The 17,561-nt window shown below is 43.5% G+C and overlaps 1 protein-coding gene across 7 annotated transcripts in view; it reads right to left on the bottom strand.

The window, feature by feature from the left end:
• TENM2 (teneurin transmembrane protein 2) overlaps positions 1-17,561 on the bottom strand; it is a 1,540,328-nt gene that overhangs the window by 267,462 nt on the left and 1,255,305 nt on the right. For all 7 annotated transcript variants that reach the window (XM_063928221.1, XM_063928223.1, XM_063928222.1 and 4 more), the window contains 2 exons: positions 9,209-9,403; positions 3,748-3,948 (listed from right to left, as the gene is read on the bottom strand). In XM_063928221.1, the coding sequence (XP_063784291.1) occupies positions 3,748-3,948; positions 9,209-9,403 (396 nt within the window). The remainder of the gene's footprint in view (positions 1-3,747; positions 3,949-9,208; positions 9,404-17,561) is intronic.

The raw sequence follows: 17,561 nt of genomic DNA, 5'->3' as shown, positions 1-17,561 counted from the left end.
GTCCGCTGCTGCATCCTGTGATGCAGCATAGGATCAACTGTGTGACCATCGGACATCTGAATAACCCTCAAGTTACTCAAGACGTCCGATTAAATTATGCAGCCAAGGCCTCCAATGAGGCAGCCACTGGCTTCAGGCCAGTACTCCCCGAAAATGGTACCTACACATCCCAGTCAAAGGCCCCAAACACCAGCAGCATATCAATCACACTGCACTGCTTGGGGTACAGTGAGTAACACATGCACAGTGTGGCTTTTGTGCACCTACAGATCTACAAGCATTTAAGATGTACATAAACATTGAGTTTACATACAGTACATACATACATCTCTGACATAGGCCCGCAGCTGTTTAGGTTGAGAAGAAAGATATACTGTATATATATCAGCTTCACCAACAAAAAACATAGTTCACCAATTTGAAGACAAAACAAAACCTATTGGGGGGGGGGGGAAATGATTTCCTGATCATTTCCTGAAAATTCCCTGTAAAATATTATATTGTATCATTATTGCCAGTAGTCCTGTATATTCTGTTTTCTATATCATCTGGCGCAGCATGGATCACTAATACAAGCAGGAGGCGTCTACTTATATCTGACGTCTGCTGCTGCATTACCATAGTAGTGCTATCACTGCTGCTTCCATGTAACCCGCAGCCATTGCACCTCCAACCACATCTGAATCAGGCCCAAGGAAATCCTTACAAAGAATTAAGGATCAAATAGAGTTGAAGCTACCAAAAGGTAACAAAAGGCAGACGAACCATGTGGTTCTTACCTGCCGTCACATTCTCAGTTTCTAAAGTAGTACGCTTGTGAAGAACCCTGCAGTACATGGGAGGGCTTGGTGTATGCAAAGTTACGCTAGTTAGAAAATGGAATGATCCCATGCCCAGACACTGACTGTTTACAGAGAGTGCAATGCAATATACACCATAATCAGCTAAAAGAAAACCACTGCTTATTCCAAAGTGATTTTATGTCAGGAACTATTCACTAACATATATTTCTATGGCTTCATTCATTATTTAATTGGCATCTGGTACTAGAGACACTAGGGGTTCTATTCTTTATTCACCTAGCACCTTCTAGAAGATAATAGCTAGAATCTGATTGGTTGCTATTGGCAACATCTCAACTTCTAAAAACCCGCACATCAGTAAATAGACCCCCAGTCCTCTGTAGGTTTGGCCATCATATCGATGGCAGAGCCCAACAGTGAAAGACAAATGCATTATGTGCATGAGCTAACTGCTCATGTGCAATCCACAATCAATGGCTCACCATCAATGGTTCTATCCTATGGTTTAAAAGCATCGACCATCGATGGCAGAGCCAATGATGGTTGCTAGTCCTCTGCATGTATATTAACATTCTGCAGCAGCTATGCTAGCCTCTCTGTTCTCCCTGATCAGGCTCAGTAGCACCTTCTCACTTCTCCACAGAAAAAACCCAAATAAAAATGACAAATTTATTGAATGCCAGAAATAATCTAGTCCATGTAGTGATCTATGAATAAAAGTATCTATAACCCACAAGAGCAAATGTGTATTAATGAATAATAAAACTGAGGTTACCTTTTCTTATTAATATCCCCCTGTGATAGTAGACGGAGGAGGCAGAGGAACACAATGCTCTGTGTGTGATCTGTTAGTGAAGAGAGGGGCAGCACTGTGTGATTTGCCCTGTCAGAGAAAGAGGTGTGGTGATTCCTGTCAGTGAGAGCAGAAGGGACATCAAAAGCTGGGGCCCCCGGGGAGGAAGGGAGGAATTCCTGGGGTCCCTTAGTGTCTAAAATTGTTGAAAAGAGGGGCAGTCATCCCCAATTATGTTGTTAGGGGGAAATAACACACAGAGCAGGGGGAAAGAGCCCATATAAGAAGAGGAGATAGTTGACCATGAAAAGAGAGCATGAGCCCTGGTATGGAGGGAAGGAGAAAGAGCCCTATAATAGGGCTAAAGATGAGGAGAGTTCCCACATATAAAAGGCCTCCAGCAGACAGTAAAAGGAGGCATCATTGCAGCAGCATGTGATAGATAAAAGGGCTGAGTACAAAATACCGACAGCCAGGATACCAAAAGCAAAATCTCATGGGTCAGAGTCCTGACGGATAGCAGTACTTTTTCCATACCCCTATTCCTACCGCTAGCCCAAACCTCCCTCAGCGTAACCTTGACCTCCCCCTCCCACAGCCTATCCCTAACCATCCCCTCCCACAGTCTAACCCTAGCCCTCCCACTCTCAGCATAACCCTAACCTCTCCAACCCCAACAGCCAAACCCTAACCCTCCCCCAGGTGCCTAACCCTAACCCCTAGTACGAGATCTGTCTGGATAAACTTTATAATATTCATATTCACATATGTATAATCTAAAAAAGAACTAGATTATGCAAAGTAAATAAAAATATAAAGCTCATAATAAATAATCACATGCTTATTTAAAACAACTATTTGTAGGCATGATAATATGTTGGTGATTCCAACCTATCCAATAACTCCAGACAGCTAAATGAAAATTGCATTTTTAACTAAATGCATTATTATTTGTAATACTAGGGGGTCATGGAGCAGTGAAAAACCCTTTATCAGCGATAACAGGGCTTTTCACTGCTATGTCAGATTCATAGGAGTGGTTACTGTCCAGCTGTGCCCCTAATCAGTGTAGATAGTACATATCACTTCCTCATACAGTAGTATGGGGAGAACAATCTATAGAATCATAGTAAGCTCAGCCAGCTGTAGTTGGAGTAAGGAGGCTGCTAAGTGGAGAACTCTGCTGTCTCCCCACCTCCTTCCTATACTATCCGCCCCCTTTACTCATGCAGGCCAATCAGGTGCACCAGGGAGAGAGTGGCAGAGCAAAAAATCTGCCCCTTCTTCCTCTGTAACCGGGACACTGAGCAATGAGCATTTTACTGAAGTGTATATACTGTATATTAGTGACTGCCGGCTCGCTCTGTCCCAAACCCTGCTCTGTCCTGTATGGGGTCTGCTGATTTCCCGCTACCCTCTGCCCCGCCTCTGCTTTGTCCTGTACATATATTATTAGTGAAGTGACCATTTCCGACAACTGATTCCCTCCCCGCTGCCCTCTGCTCACTCCCTCCCCTATTGACTCCCCGCTGCCCCTTTGTAGACAGTACTGGCGGTGCATGCGCAGAAAGGACTTGCTGTTCTTCTACACACTAAGGCTGGGGCCACACATAGCAGCCAAGAACGGGACCCGCTTGGCCGCAAGGAGACTGCATGTGGGCGCCAATGCAGGCACCCACACATGTGCGGCAGTCCCGTCGCTGTTGGATCCAACCGCAGCATGCTGCGATTGGGCCGGACGGCAGGAGGATGACGGGATTTCAGTGTGCACACATACATTTCAATGCAACACACTGTGTTCTATGTAATCCTGTGTGTCACTGGCCGGATCCTATCCTGCGGCATCCCGCAGAACAGGATCCGTGTGCACACAGAACTCCTGCTTGGCCGCTACGTGTGGCTCCAGCCTAACACAGAGAACCGCTGCAGAATTTCAGGTAACTGGAGCCTTGGATTTATCATCACTTAACCGTAAAGGTAAAAATACATGAATTGTTAAAAAAACAAAGCTATATATTGCGATATATAGTGAAACATAACAATTCATAGCCGCAGAACTACATGACTAGACCCCTAGTTTCTTGACCGATTCATCATGAGTGATGTATTAGTGAAAGTGCTGAAAAAGCCAGTTAGAAATATTTCTCTTACCAACTGAGCAATCAGGACCCATCCAGTTAGGATCACAGCTACACAGACCTGTGTCAGTGAGGTATGTTCCATGTCCACTGCACTGATCTGGACATTGAGTTCTCGGTAGCTCACAGTTCTGGCCACCCCATCCAGGGCTACACAGGCATTCCTTATTCACACACACTCCATGGTTGGAGCATGTTGGGTCCATACAGTCCACTACAATGGAAAATGGAAAAAGTTTTGATCAACATCTAGTTATTGATACAGCATATACAAAGCAGGTGTAGTGACACTTGTATTTTTATTCCTGTTTATGTCATCAGCAAATAGGCACAGACAGAATTACATTTTCTCTCATTAAATGGTCCTGTAGCATAAAATAACATTGGCTTATCACTAACAGCTATTATTAATATTGACAAACATATACTTTTGTAAAAATTTCCAGATTTGGACAGAGCTTGAGATATATGACATTGTATTCACAGTTCAACAATTATACACCATTTCCAAATGCCAGAAGACTTTGTTAGGAGAGATATTTACAGTTTCAAACCTTCTAAATAAAACAAGTAGAGCTATTGCCCATAGCAACCAATCAGATTCTAGCTACGGTATCACTTGTATAGTCTATAAAATGATAGCTAGAATCTGATCTTTTGCTATGGGCTACATCTCCACATGTCCCCTTTAGAAAGTTAAAAAAATCTCCCATGTAAACAGAACACAGATGTCATTTCTCAGCACTCAAGTCCCCCACCAACATCATGGAGAGGTTACATTCAAACCAGCAGGCTCCAAGAAGCAGCAGGTAATGGTTATTTCTCAGGGATCTTACACTTTGGAGGATTTTGCTCTAACCACTGGTTGTAAATATAACAACCTGATTAAACGTGTTGGGTATGGGTGACCGGCAGTTGGGCTACCGTCGGTTACCATACCTACGCTAGGATCCTGGTGTTGAGATTGCCGGCGGCAGGGGTGGGGGGAGCACAGAGAAGCTCCTTGCGTGCTCGCTGTGCTGGCCATACAGCAGGCTCGGTGGCTCGCTGCGCTCGCCATGCTGGTTTTATTCCCGCTCAATAGGTGCCTTGGACAACCATGAGCGGGAATAATCCCTGTCAATCGGCATGCCAACTGTCAGGCTTTCCATCAGGTGGGATTCTGGCGTCGGTATAGTGAAACCGCCAGTCATATAACCGCATCCCAATTGAACAGCTGCCCATTCATTTGTACAGTGAAATGTATTTGAGGCTTCTATTAATTCTCAATAAACAACACTACTGTATTACGTTTTCAGCACAGGGAACCTTGTCTGCTGTATACAGAGTACTACATAACATTACTTTAGCCCCACACACCTATAGCAAAGGTATCATTAGGATGGCAGAACTGTTGCGTGCTTGTTTAGCTGCTATAAACTTTAAATGATGCAGAATCAAAATGAGGTGTACTATACTAACCTCATATACAATAACCATAATCAATATAATAGTAAGGCACCCCAGTTCCAGAATGACTGGGATATTATTTTATTATGGGCCTGATTCATGTGTGTAAGTGAAGCAAAAAAAAAAAACAAGTAACTTTGCGTCTGGAACAATCCATGTTGCCACGCAAGGGGAACAAATACATTTATACTGTTTCTGTGCATGGCAAATGCTGACTGCTTTTACATGTAGCCCACAAATGTTAGACAGCTTTATTTTTACATTGCTATTTAGATTTCAGTTTGAACACACTGCACCCAAATCTACATCTCTCTGCACATGTTACATCTGCTACACCTGCAGTGCAGCATGGTGTTGCCCAGTTGCTTGCTTTTTTGCTTTGCTTACAAACATCAGGCGCTATAGTATGCGCTTAATCAGAAGTGATGTACTGATCAGATGTCAAAAATATTGTAAACCCTGACTGAAATCAGAAAGTCCAAATCTGTAAGGTTGGTCCATTTGCTGTAATACTGTGAACCGATGTATGAGGAAATGCATACCCTAATCACTCCTACTACTGTTAGAAAAGTCATATAAAGCATGTTTTCACCATAACAATGTATTGTAGTGCAAACACTTTAACTCAAATATATAGTATAACTCATATATGTAGTATATACCCATTTCTGCTATTGATTGAATGGACAAGTGCTCTTTTTCTAACATTGGGGGTCATTCTGACCCATTTGCACTCACTGGTTCATCGATGTGGTGCGAATGGGTCGGGACAATGCATATGCACGTCATTGTCCGGCAACGGCCGTCGCCAGGCAGCGACACCGCCAGTGGAAAAAGTGATCGCAGCGGCGATCGCAAGGATACTGACAGGCGGGAGGCGTTCCGGGGCATCAACTGACCGTTTTCCAGGTGTGGTGCAGTGAACGCAGGCGTGTCCAGGCAGGGTGAAAGTCTGACGTCAATTCCAGGACCTTTGTCGCTGGATCCGTCGCACAGGGTAAGTAAGTCTCACCCTGGTCTTGTTTTGCAGGAAACTTTTTTAGCATAGCAGGGCTGCACAAGCGATCGCAGCCCTGCTATGCTAAAATATACTCCCCCATAGGCAGCGTCTAGTTGATCACATGAGCAGCAAAAAGTTGCTACGTGCGATCAACTCGGAATGACCCCCATTGCATTTAAAAATAGATTTTTTCCCCTTCCTTACTCAGCCTTTCCCATCAAATTTAAGTCATTATTTAACCAGTTGCAAGATTTTTTTTTATTCAGACAAACATACTCCATTTTCAGTTGTGGACACTGATGCTTAATAGCTCTCTTCATGACCACACTTAAGTTTTTTATGACAAAATGTAAATTTTTGCCTGCAGCTATAAAAATGTTATGGTGGAACAAAAAGATTACATGAGGCTCTTCAAATTTTATGCCACTCTCACCACAATCTATAATGATAACATTTATATGTTACATGTTGGTAACATCAGAAAATAGGGGGAAACACTGAAAGCGATCCTTATTGCTGCAATCACTGTAGAGTCTTCAGTCAGTGCAGCCACTAAACATATGAGGGTGATTCAGGTTTGTCAGCAAACCAAAAAAGTTAGCAATTGGGCAAAACCATGTTGTACTGCAGATGGGGCCGATGTAACATGTGCAGGGAGATTTAGATTTGGGCGGGTTATTTTGTTTCTGTGCAGGGTAAATACTGGCTGATTTATTTTTACACTGCAATTAGATTTCAGTTCGAACACACTCCACCCAAATCTAAGGTGTCTATTTACTAAGTTTTGGATGGAGATAAAGTGAACTGAGATAAAGTACCAACCAAACAGCTCCTACCTGTCATTTTACAAACACAGGGGCAGATGTATTAACCTGGAAAAGGCATAAGGAAGTGATAAACCAGTGATATGTGCAAGGTGATAAAGGCACCAGCCAATCAGCTCCAATATGTAAATTAACAGTTAGGATCTGATTGGCTGCTGCATTTATCACCTTGCACATATCACTGGTTTATCACTTCCTTATGCCTTCTCCAAGTTAATACATCTGCCCCACAGCCTGTAACATGGCAGTTAGGAGTTGATAGGATGGTACTTTATCTTCGTTCACTTTATGTCCATTCAAGGCTGAAGGCCAGTACTCACTGGCCGATGCGGGAGAGATGTGTGCTGAGCGAACCGCTCAGCACACATCTCTCCCGCCGCTCAGCACAGCGCGATGTGTGCTGAGCGTGCGGGGGGAGCGGGGGGTGCTCATTTCACCCAGCGGGTGAAGTGAGTGACCCGCTAGATTGGCCTGCATGCAGGGGCTGCGCATCGCTATCGCTGTGAGGGGTACACACGGAGAGATCACTGCTTAAAATCTAAGCAATCTAGTCAGATTGCTTAGATTTTAAGCAGCGATCGCTCCGTGAGTACCCCCCTTTAGTAAATAGACCCCTAAACATCTCTGCACATGTTACATCTGCCCCACCTGCAGTGCAATATAGTTTTGCACAATTGCTAACTTTTTTGGTTTGCTAACAAACCTGAATAAAGCCCATGGTACAGTATATAAACATAGATTTTTAATGGAATTGTCTATATACAGTATACATAGGGGAGAAAAGTTATTTTGGGACCATTAAACACTGTCCCTGATGAACAATGAATTACAATTATGAAGTTAAATGTCATTGAAAAATTACTTGACCACGAAACTGGCAAAAACAACAGTAGTAAGTTTACCTAATTTGTCAATTTCACTTACGTCCCTGCCACAACACAGAGCAAAATCTGACAAATGTTCCATTTCATTTTCCTTTGTAAATTTGTTAATAGAGCAACAGTGTTTATGCGGCAGAAAATATGGATCATATTGATTTCCATGCCACTTCCATTTCAGGTGAATTGTTTGCGCGACGTAGCTATGATGAATATCCTGGCTAAAAAGCTTAACTTGAATAAAAAATACTGCTGACTCAGAACTCTCAATTCCATTCTGCACTTTGATAAGGGCATATGAATGACACTGCATCATTATTTTTGGAGAAGTAATCAATATGATAAACTGCATCATTTTACAGTAACGTGTAAAATTATATTGTGCTTGTTTAGTCGAACACTAAAATGGTTGTCAAAGTTAGACGTGAAAGGTGAACTGAACATTGATTTAACCTTTTATTTCATTTAAAGTCAAGATTATACGGTATGTGCAGGATGCATGGTAATATGTGAAATAGTGGTTTTCCTTTACAAAGTCGTGGCACAGAATTGGTGGCGCGAATCCAGGCTTTCACTTAATACAGCACACTTCATAAGAAGTCATTCGTCATTCTATACTATAATCATTTGGAGTAGCCTTGGCAGGAGTTTCCTGGTGCATTTTAAATGACTAATGTCTGCATGCACTGTTTTCCAGCATTCATCGGCATATAATGTATTTGAATGTTCCTCTAAATATAAGGTTGTTTTGTAATTTACCATATGTATTCCCAGCCTGCACGGCTCATAGTCTATTGCCCACTCTTTTTATTCAGCTTGCGAAATGTTTCCATTAGTTTTTCAGTTCTAGTTTAGTAATATTTCATAGTGTTTTGCAAATTACATGTTTACAGCAAAATATCTTTTGTGAACCTAAGGAGAGATGTACAGTGAATATATTTCCACAAAGATACATCTATTTATATTGAATTTAAAAATACACACATGAGCACAAATATTAATGGTCCTGTGATAATGTTTTCAGCCGTGTTTCTCCAGGTGATTATTACAGAGGGTTGTGGCATGATTGAGGGTCAATCTGTAGTTTCAGAGTCTATGATTGTAATTGTACTATTTCCTTAATTAAGTTGATCATTATCTTTTTCATTTTTGCATACACGTACTTTACATCCACATCCCAAAGTCACTTGGAAATGTTTCCTGCTTGTGTAAATAAACACAATTACATCATGGATCCATTTATAGTGAACTTAGCACTAGGGTGTTTCATGAGTGCCACAGTTACAACTTAGCATTTTTAATGTGTTTTCAAAAATGATATACCTTCTTCACAGTTGTCTCCTTTAAACCCTGCGGAACATACACAGTTTCCTTCTATGCAAGAGCCATGGCCTCCACATGTCGGGTCTATACACTGACTGCTGGGTACATCACACTCTGCCCCTTTCCATCCACTGTAGCATATGCAGGTGCCTTTGGAGTACTGTCCATTGCCGCTACACAAAACTGGACAAGCAGCTGAAACAGAGAGAAAGAGAGAGAGAAAGAGTGTAAATCTTAATGCTTACATGTGCACACTCTATCTGCAATAAGTTAATCAATCAATAGACTTGTGGTTTCAGATAGGCTGTGTATTGATTATTCTCATTGCACTGTGACCTCTTTAAAAATAAATTTAATTTGTGTAATATAAAAATCAATACTGTTTGATTTTGGCAATTGTGCCTACGCTATGTATTAAACAGATGGTGTGAAGCAGCATGAATGACAAACATGAACATACTGTACTGTATACAGTTTTTGCAGTAGTTCATACCTTACATAGTAATGTACTTCCAATGTGAATGATCTTAAGATTAAAGAGGCACAACTGATCACTAAGAACACCATTGCAAGTCTGCGGAGAGGCCCGATTACTATCACTATTACAGGTATACTCTATGGCAAAGAGCCAATGGTACAAACAATAAATACTACAATGATATATTAAGCAGGTCTTAGAACATACCTTCCAATATTTTAAAAAGCAAAATAGGAAAATATAAGTCCCTCACATAATTCATCCAAAATACACCCATATCTGTGCCACCACATCCATATTATTAGGAGGCTCTATTCTTTTCTGAGACCAATAATTTGTACAGTCAAAGCAGATATTTTAGAAGTCTGGAAACCGCCCTGACCACGTACAGTCTCAGTACTGCTTCTGGTCAGCAGATGGAGACAAGGAGACCTCTCTTTCCTGCCCTGCCGTTCCTTTTTTGTGGTTCACTAATACCACTTTTCCACCAAAAACCCAGGTCAGACTTGGACCACAGGTTATTCCTGGGTCAGTCCCGTTTACACTGAATCTGTGTCTGCCCTGCTTATCACACACATACACTCCCTTAAGGCAGGTCCAATCCTGGGTCTCTTACCCGGGACCAATTCCCATGTCTCTTGACCTGCGTTATTTTTCAAGGACCCGTTTACACTGAGCCACGAGCCGGGTAGACCTAGCTATAACCCAGGTTATTGTTGCAGTGGAAATTGGGTATTATTAATAGTCTTTCTTGAAAATAAGAATGATATTAGCATGCAATATTTTTGGAGAGACAGTGGCTGCTCATTTCCACACTTTGGACCTTGCAACAGCAACATTTTTCTCTAATGGGCAAAACCATGTGCACTGCAGGGGGGGGGGAGATATAACATGTGCAGAGAGTGTTATAATTGGGTGGGGTGTGTTCAAACTGAAATCTAAATTGCAGTGTAAAAATAGAGCAACCAGTATACTATTTACCCTGCACAGAAACAATATAACCAGCCCAAATCTAACTCTCTCTGCAAATGTTATATCTTCCCCACCTGCAGTGCACATGGTTTTGCTCATTAGAGAAAGATTTTGCTTTTGCTATCAGGTCTGAATTAGGCCCTGCAGTATATTACAACCAATGTTAGGAAAATTTGCCTTATAATATACTACAATTACATTTTAGAATTTTATTTAGATTCTTAATTTTTTTTTAAATGGCTTCAGTTTTAGTTTAATTAATACTTCATTACTACATTACTACTGCATTTATTACTAATTATCTTGCCCAGTCAAAGTTCTTGCCTGTAGGACACGTTTGGTGATATCTCTTCTGTATAGAAGGAACAGACCTGCAGCTTAATAGGGGCATCCACATTGTACATTCTGATTACAGAAATGGGTATGTGGTTATACTACATAAAGTCATTCTATTAAGGTAAATACAAAAATCAAAAAAATACTAAAATCACCGACCATGATAATGAAAACTGCAGGGGTATGATATTAAAATGATTCAACTAGAGCAACACAATAAAGCGGGATCTAATCTGGAATCAATATAATATACTTTATTTAAATAATTTAATATACTTTATTTTCGCTTTTCAGCAACAACAAAAAAATCAGGTTGTAGAAATGCTTATGTTTGTATACTTTCATTGAAAATCAAAGAAGACAAGGAAGTAAACATGAATTTCTTTCACAAATAAGGACATTATCCTTGTGTTTACAGATGCACAGCTTAGCAGACTCTCATAAACATTTGTAATATTAATTAGGGGGCAGTACAGAGGGCCACGAGAAAAGACACAGGCACAAGTACTGAAAGGGCTCGGCCATATCTGAGGAGGCATGCCCCCCTACCCCTTAAAAAAAATGGAAGCATAGCAAGAAGCATTAGTTACACAGAGGGACATCTGTCCGCAGCAGCGTTGCGTGGGGAACAATGACGCCTTTAGCAGCTGACCTGGGCAATAAGTACCAGCTTTCCTCTCGGCATCACTGACAGTACACAGCACACAGGGCAAAAACATAACTCATAATATACAACGTGTACATTTATATTTTTGTCAATACAGCCTATTAAAATTAGAGATGAGCGCCGGAAATTTTTCGGGTTTTGTGTTTTGGTTTTGGGTTCGGTTCCGCGGCCGTGTTTTGGGTTCGACCGCGTTTTGGCAAAACCTCATCGAATTTTTTTTGTCGGATTCGGGTGTGTTTTGGATTCGGGTGTTTTTTTCAAAAAACCCTAAAAAACAGCTTAAATCATAGAATTTGGGGGTCATTTTGATCCCAAAGTATTATTAACCTCAAAAACCATAATTTACACACATTTTCAGTCTATTCTGAATACCTCACACCTCACAATATTATTTTTAGTCCTAAAATTTGCACCGAGGTCGCTGTGTGAGTAAGATAAGCGACCCTAGTGGCCGACACAAACACCGGGCCCATCTAGGAGTGGCACTGCAGTGTCACGCAGGATGTCCCTTCCAAAAAACCCTCCCCAAACAGCACATGACGCAAAGAAAAAAAGAGGCGCAATGAGGTAGCTGACTGTGTGAGTAAGATAAGCGACCCTAGTGGCCGACACAAACACCGGGCCCATCTAGGAGTGGCACTGCAGTGTCACGCAGGATGTCCCTTCCAAAAAACCCTCCCCAAACAGCACATGACGCAAAGAAAAAAAGAGGCGCAATGAGGTAGCTGACTGTGTGAGTAAGATAAGCGACCCTAGTGGCCGACACAAACACCGGGCCCATCTAGGAGTGGCACTGCAGTGTCACGCAGGATGGCCCTTCCAAAAAACCCTCCCCAAACAGCACATGACGCAAAGCAAAAAAGAGGCGCAATGAGGTAGCTGACTGTGTGAGTAAGATAAGCGACCCTAGTGGCCGACACAAACACCGGGCCCATCTAGGAGTGGCACTGCAGTGTCACGCAGGATGGCCCTTCCAAAAAACCCTCCCCAAACAGCACATGACGCAAAGAAAAAAAGAGGCGCAATGAGGTAGCTGACTGTGTGAGTAAGATAAGCGACCCTAGTGGCCGACACAAACACCGGGCCCATCTAGGAGTGGCACTGCAGTGTCACGCAGGATGGCCCTTCTAAAAAACCCTCCCCAAACAGCACATGACGCAAAGAAAAATAAAAGAAAAAAGAGGTGCAAGATGGAATTGTCCTTGGGCCCTCCCACCCACCCTTATGTTGTATAAACAGGACATGCACACTTTAACCAACCCATCATTTCAGTGACAGGGTCTGCCACACGACTGTGACTGATATGACGGGTTGGTTTGGACCCCCCCCAAAAAAGAAGCAATTAATCTCTCCTTGCACAAACTGGCTCTACAGAGGCAAGATGTCCACTTCATCATCATCCTCCGATATATCACCGTGTACATCCCCCTCCTCACAGATTATCAATTCGTCCCCACTGGAATCCACCATCTCAGCTCCCTGTGTACTTTGTGGAGGCAATTGCTGCTGGTCAATGTCTCCGCGGAGGAATTGATTATAATTCATTTTAATGAACATCATCTTCTCCACATTTTCTGGATGTAACCTCGTACGCCGATTGCTGACAAGGTGAGCGGCGGCACTAAACACTCTTTCGGAGTACACACTTGTGGGAGGGCAACTTAGGTAGAATAAAGCCAGTTTGTGCAAGGGCCTCCAAATTGCCTCTTTTTCCTGCCAGTATAAGTACGGACTGTGTGACGTGCCTACTTGGATGCGGTCACTCATATAATCCTCCACCATTCTTTCAATGTTGAGAGAATCATATGCAGTGACAGTAGACGACATGTCCGTAATCGTTGTCAGGTCCTTCAGTCCGGACCAGATGTCAGCATCAGCAGTCGCTCCAGACTGCCCTGCATCACCGCCAGCGGGTGGGCTCGGAATTCTGAGCCTTTTCCTCGCACCCCCAGTTGCGGGAGAATGTGAAGGAGGAGATGTTGACAGGTCGCGTTCCGCTTGACTTGACAATTTTCTCACCAGCAGGTCTTTCAACCCCAGCAGACTTGTGTCTGCCGGAAAGAGAGATCCAAGGTAGGTTTTAAATCTAGGATCGAGCACGGTGGCCAAAATGTAGTGCTCTGATTTCAACAGATTGACCACCCGTGAATCCTTGTTAAGCGAATTAAGGGCTCCATCCACAAGTCCCACATGCCTAGCGGAATCGCTCCGTGTTAGCTCCTCCTTCAATGTCTCCAGCTTCTTCTGCAAAAGCCTGATGAGGGGAATGACCTGACTCAGGCTGGCAGTGTCTGAACTGACTTCACGTGTGGCAAGTTCAAAGGGCATCAGAACCTTGCACAACGTTGAAATCATTCTCCACTGCACTTGAGACAGGTGCATTCCACCTCCTATATCGTGCTCAATTGTATAGGCTTGAATGGCCTTTTGCTGCTCCTCCAACCTCTGAAGCATATAGAGGGTTGAATTCCACCTCGTTACCACTTCTTGCTTCAGATGATGGCAGGGCAGGTTCAGTAGTTTTTGGTGGTGCTCCAGTCTTCTGTACGTGGTGCCTGTACGCCGAAAGTGTCCCGCAATTCTTCTGGCCACCGACAGCATCTCTTGCACGCCCCTGTCGTTTTTTAAAAAATTCTGCACCACCAAATTCAAGGTATGTGCAAAACATGGGACGTGCTGGAATTTGCCCATATTTAATGCACACACAATATTGCTGGCGTTGTCCGATGCCACAAATCCATAGGAGAGTCCAATTGGGGTAAGCCATTCTGCGATGATCTTCCTCAGTTGCCGTAAGAGGTTTTTAGCTGTGTGCGTATTCTGGAAAGCGGTGATACAAAGCGTAGCCTGCCTAGGAAAGAGTTGGCGTTTGCGAGATGCTGCTACTGGTGCCGCCGCTGCTGTTCTTGCGGCGGGAGTCCATACATCTACAAAGTGGGCTGTCACAGTCATATAGTCCTGACCCTGCCCTGCTCCACTTGTCCACATGTCCGTGGTTAAGTGGACATTGGGTACAACTGCATTTTTTAGGACACTGGTGAGTCTTTTTCTGACGTCCGTGTACATTCTCGGTATCGCCTGCCTACAGAAGTGGAACCTAGATGGTATTTGGTAACGGGGGCACACTGCCTCAATAAATTGTCTAGTTCCCTGTGAACTAACGGCGGATACCGGACGCACGTCTAACACCAACATAGTTGTCAAGGCCTCAGTTATCCGCTTTGCAGCAGGATGACTGCTGTGATATTTCATCTTCCTCGCAAAGGACTGTTGGACAGTCAATTGCTTACTGGAAGTAGTACAAGTGGGCTTACGACTTCCCCTCTGGGATGACCATCGACTCCCAGCAGCAACAACAGCAGCGCCAGCAGCAGTAGGCGTTACACGCAAGGATGCATCGGAGGAATCCCAGGCAGGAGAGGACTCGTCAGAATTGCTAGTGACATGGCCTGCAGGACTATTGGCATTCCTGGGGAAGGAGGAAATTGACACTGAGGGAGTTGGTGGGGTGGTTTGCGTGAGCTTGGTTACAAGAGGAAGGGATTTACTGGTCAGTGGACTGCTTCCGCTGTCGCCCAAAGTTTTTGAACTTGTCACTGACTTATTATGAATGCGCTGCAGGTGACGTATAAGGGAGGATGTTCCGAGGTGGTTAACGTCCTTACCCCTACTTATTACAGCTTGACAAAGGGAACACACGGCTTGACAAATGTTGTCCGCATTTCTGGTGAAATACTTCCACACCGAAGAGCTGATTTTTTTGGTATTTTCACCAGGCATGTCAACGGCCATATTCCTCCCACGGACAACAGGTGTCTCCCCGGGTGCCTGACTTAAACAAACCACCTCACCATCAGAATCCTCCTGGTCAATTTCCTCCCCAGCGCCAGCAACACCCATATCCTCCTCATCCTGGTGTCCTTCAACACTGACATCTTCAATCTGACTATCAGGAACTGGACTGCGGGTGCTCCTTCCAGCACTTGCAGGGGGCGTGCAAATGGTGGAAGGCGCATGCTCTTCACGTCCAGTGTTGGGAAGGTCAGGCATCGCAACCGACACAATTGGACTCTCCTTGTGGATTTGGGATTTCGAAGAACGCACAGTTCTTTGCGGTGCTTTTGCCAGCTTGAGTCTTTTCAGTTTTCTAGCGAGAGGCTGAGTGCTTCCATCCTCATGTGAAGCTGAACCACTAGCCATGAACATAGGCCAGGGCCTCAGCCGTTCCTTGCCACTCCGTGTGGTAAATGGCATATTGGCAAGTTTACGCTTCTCCTCCGACAATTTTATTTTAGGTTTTGGAGTCCTTTTTTTACTGATATTTGGTGTTTTGGATTTGACATGCTCTGTACTATGACATTGGGCATCGGCCTTGGCAGACGACGTTGCTGGCATTTCATCGTCTCGGCCATGACTAGTGGCAGCAGCTTCAGCACGAGTTGGAAGTGGATCTTGATCTTTCCCTAATTTTGGAACCTCAACATTTTTGTTCTCCATATTTTAATAGGCACAACTAAAAGGCACCTCAGGTAAACAATGGAGATGGATGGATACTAGTATACAATTATGGATGGACTGCCGAGTGCCGACACAGAGGTAGCTACAGCCGTGGACTATTGTACTGTACTGTGTCTGCTGCTAATATAGACTGGATGATAATGAGATGTAGTATGTATGTATAAAGAAGAAAGAAAAAAAAACCACGGGTAGGTGGTATACAATTATGGATGGACTGCTGAGTGCCGACACAGAGGTAGCTACAGCCGTGGACTACCGTACTGTGTCTGCTGCTTATATAGACTGGTTGATAATGAGATGTAGTATGTATAAAGAAGAAAGAAAAAAAAAACCACGGGTAGGTGGTATACAATTATGGACGGACTGCCGAGTGCCGACACAGAGGTAGCTACAGCCGTGGACTACCGTACTGTGTCTGCTGCTAATATAGACTGGTTGATAATGAGATGTAGTATGTATAAAGAAGAAAGAAAAAAAAAAACCACGGGTAGGTGGTATACAATTATGGACGGACTGCCGAGTGCCGACACAGAGGTAGCTACAGCCGTGGACTACCCTACTGTACTGTGTCTGCTGCTAATATAGACTGGATGATAATGAGATGTAGTATGTATAAAGAAGAAAGAAAAAAAACCACGGGTAGGTGGTATACAATTACGGACGGACTGCCGAGTGCCGACACAGAGGTAGCTACAGCCGTGGACTACCGTACTGTACTGTGTCTGCTGCTAATATAGACTGGTTGATAAAGAGATGTAGTATGTATGTATAAAGAAGAAAGAAAAAAAAACCACGGGTAGGTGGTATACAATTATGGATGGACTGCCGAGTGCCGACACAGAGGTAGCTACAGCCGTGGACTACTGTACTGTGTCTGCTGCTAATATAGACTGGTTGATAAAGAGATGTAGTATGTATGTATAAAGAAGAAAGAAAAAAAAACCACGGGTAGGTGGTATACAATTATGGACGGACTGCCGAGTGCCGACACAGAGGTAGCTACAGCCGTGGACTACCGTACTGTACTGTGTCTGCTGCTAATATAGACTGGTTGATAAAGAGATGTAGTATGTATGTATAAAGAAGAAAGAAAAAAAAACCACGGGTAGGTGGTATACAATTATGGATGGACTGCCGAGTGCCGACACAGAGGTAGCTACAGCCGTGGACTACTGTACTGTGTCTGCTGCTAATATAGACTGGTTGATAAAGAGATGTAGTATGTATGTATAAAGAAGAAAGAAAAAAAAACCACGGGTAGGTGGTATACAATTATGGACGGACTGCCGAGTGCCGACACAGAGGTAGCTACAGCCGTGGACTACCATACTGTACTGTGTCTGCTGCTAATATAGACTGGTTGATAAAGAGATGTAGTATGT

This window comes from Pseudophryne corroboree, chromosome 6 (assembly GCF_028390025.1).
Source record: "Pseudophryne corroboree isolate aPseCor3 chromosome 6, aPseCor3.hap2, whole genome shotgun sequence".
NCBI lineage: Eukaryota > Metazoa > Chordata > Amphibia > Anura > Myobatrachidae > Pseudophryne > Pseudophryne corroboree.
Note: the sequence above shows the minus strand (reverse complement) of the source record. Positions and strands in the feature narration are given on the sequence as shown.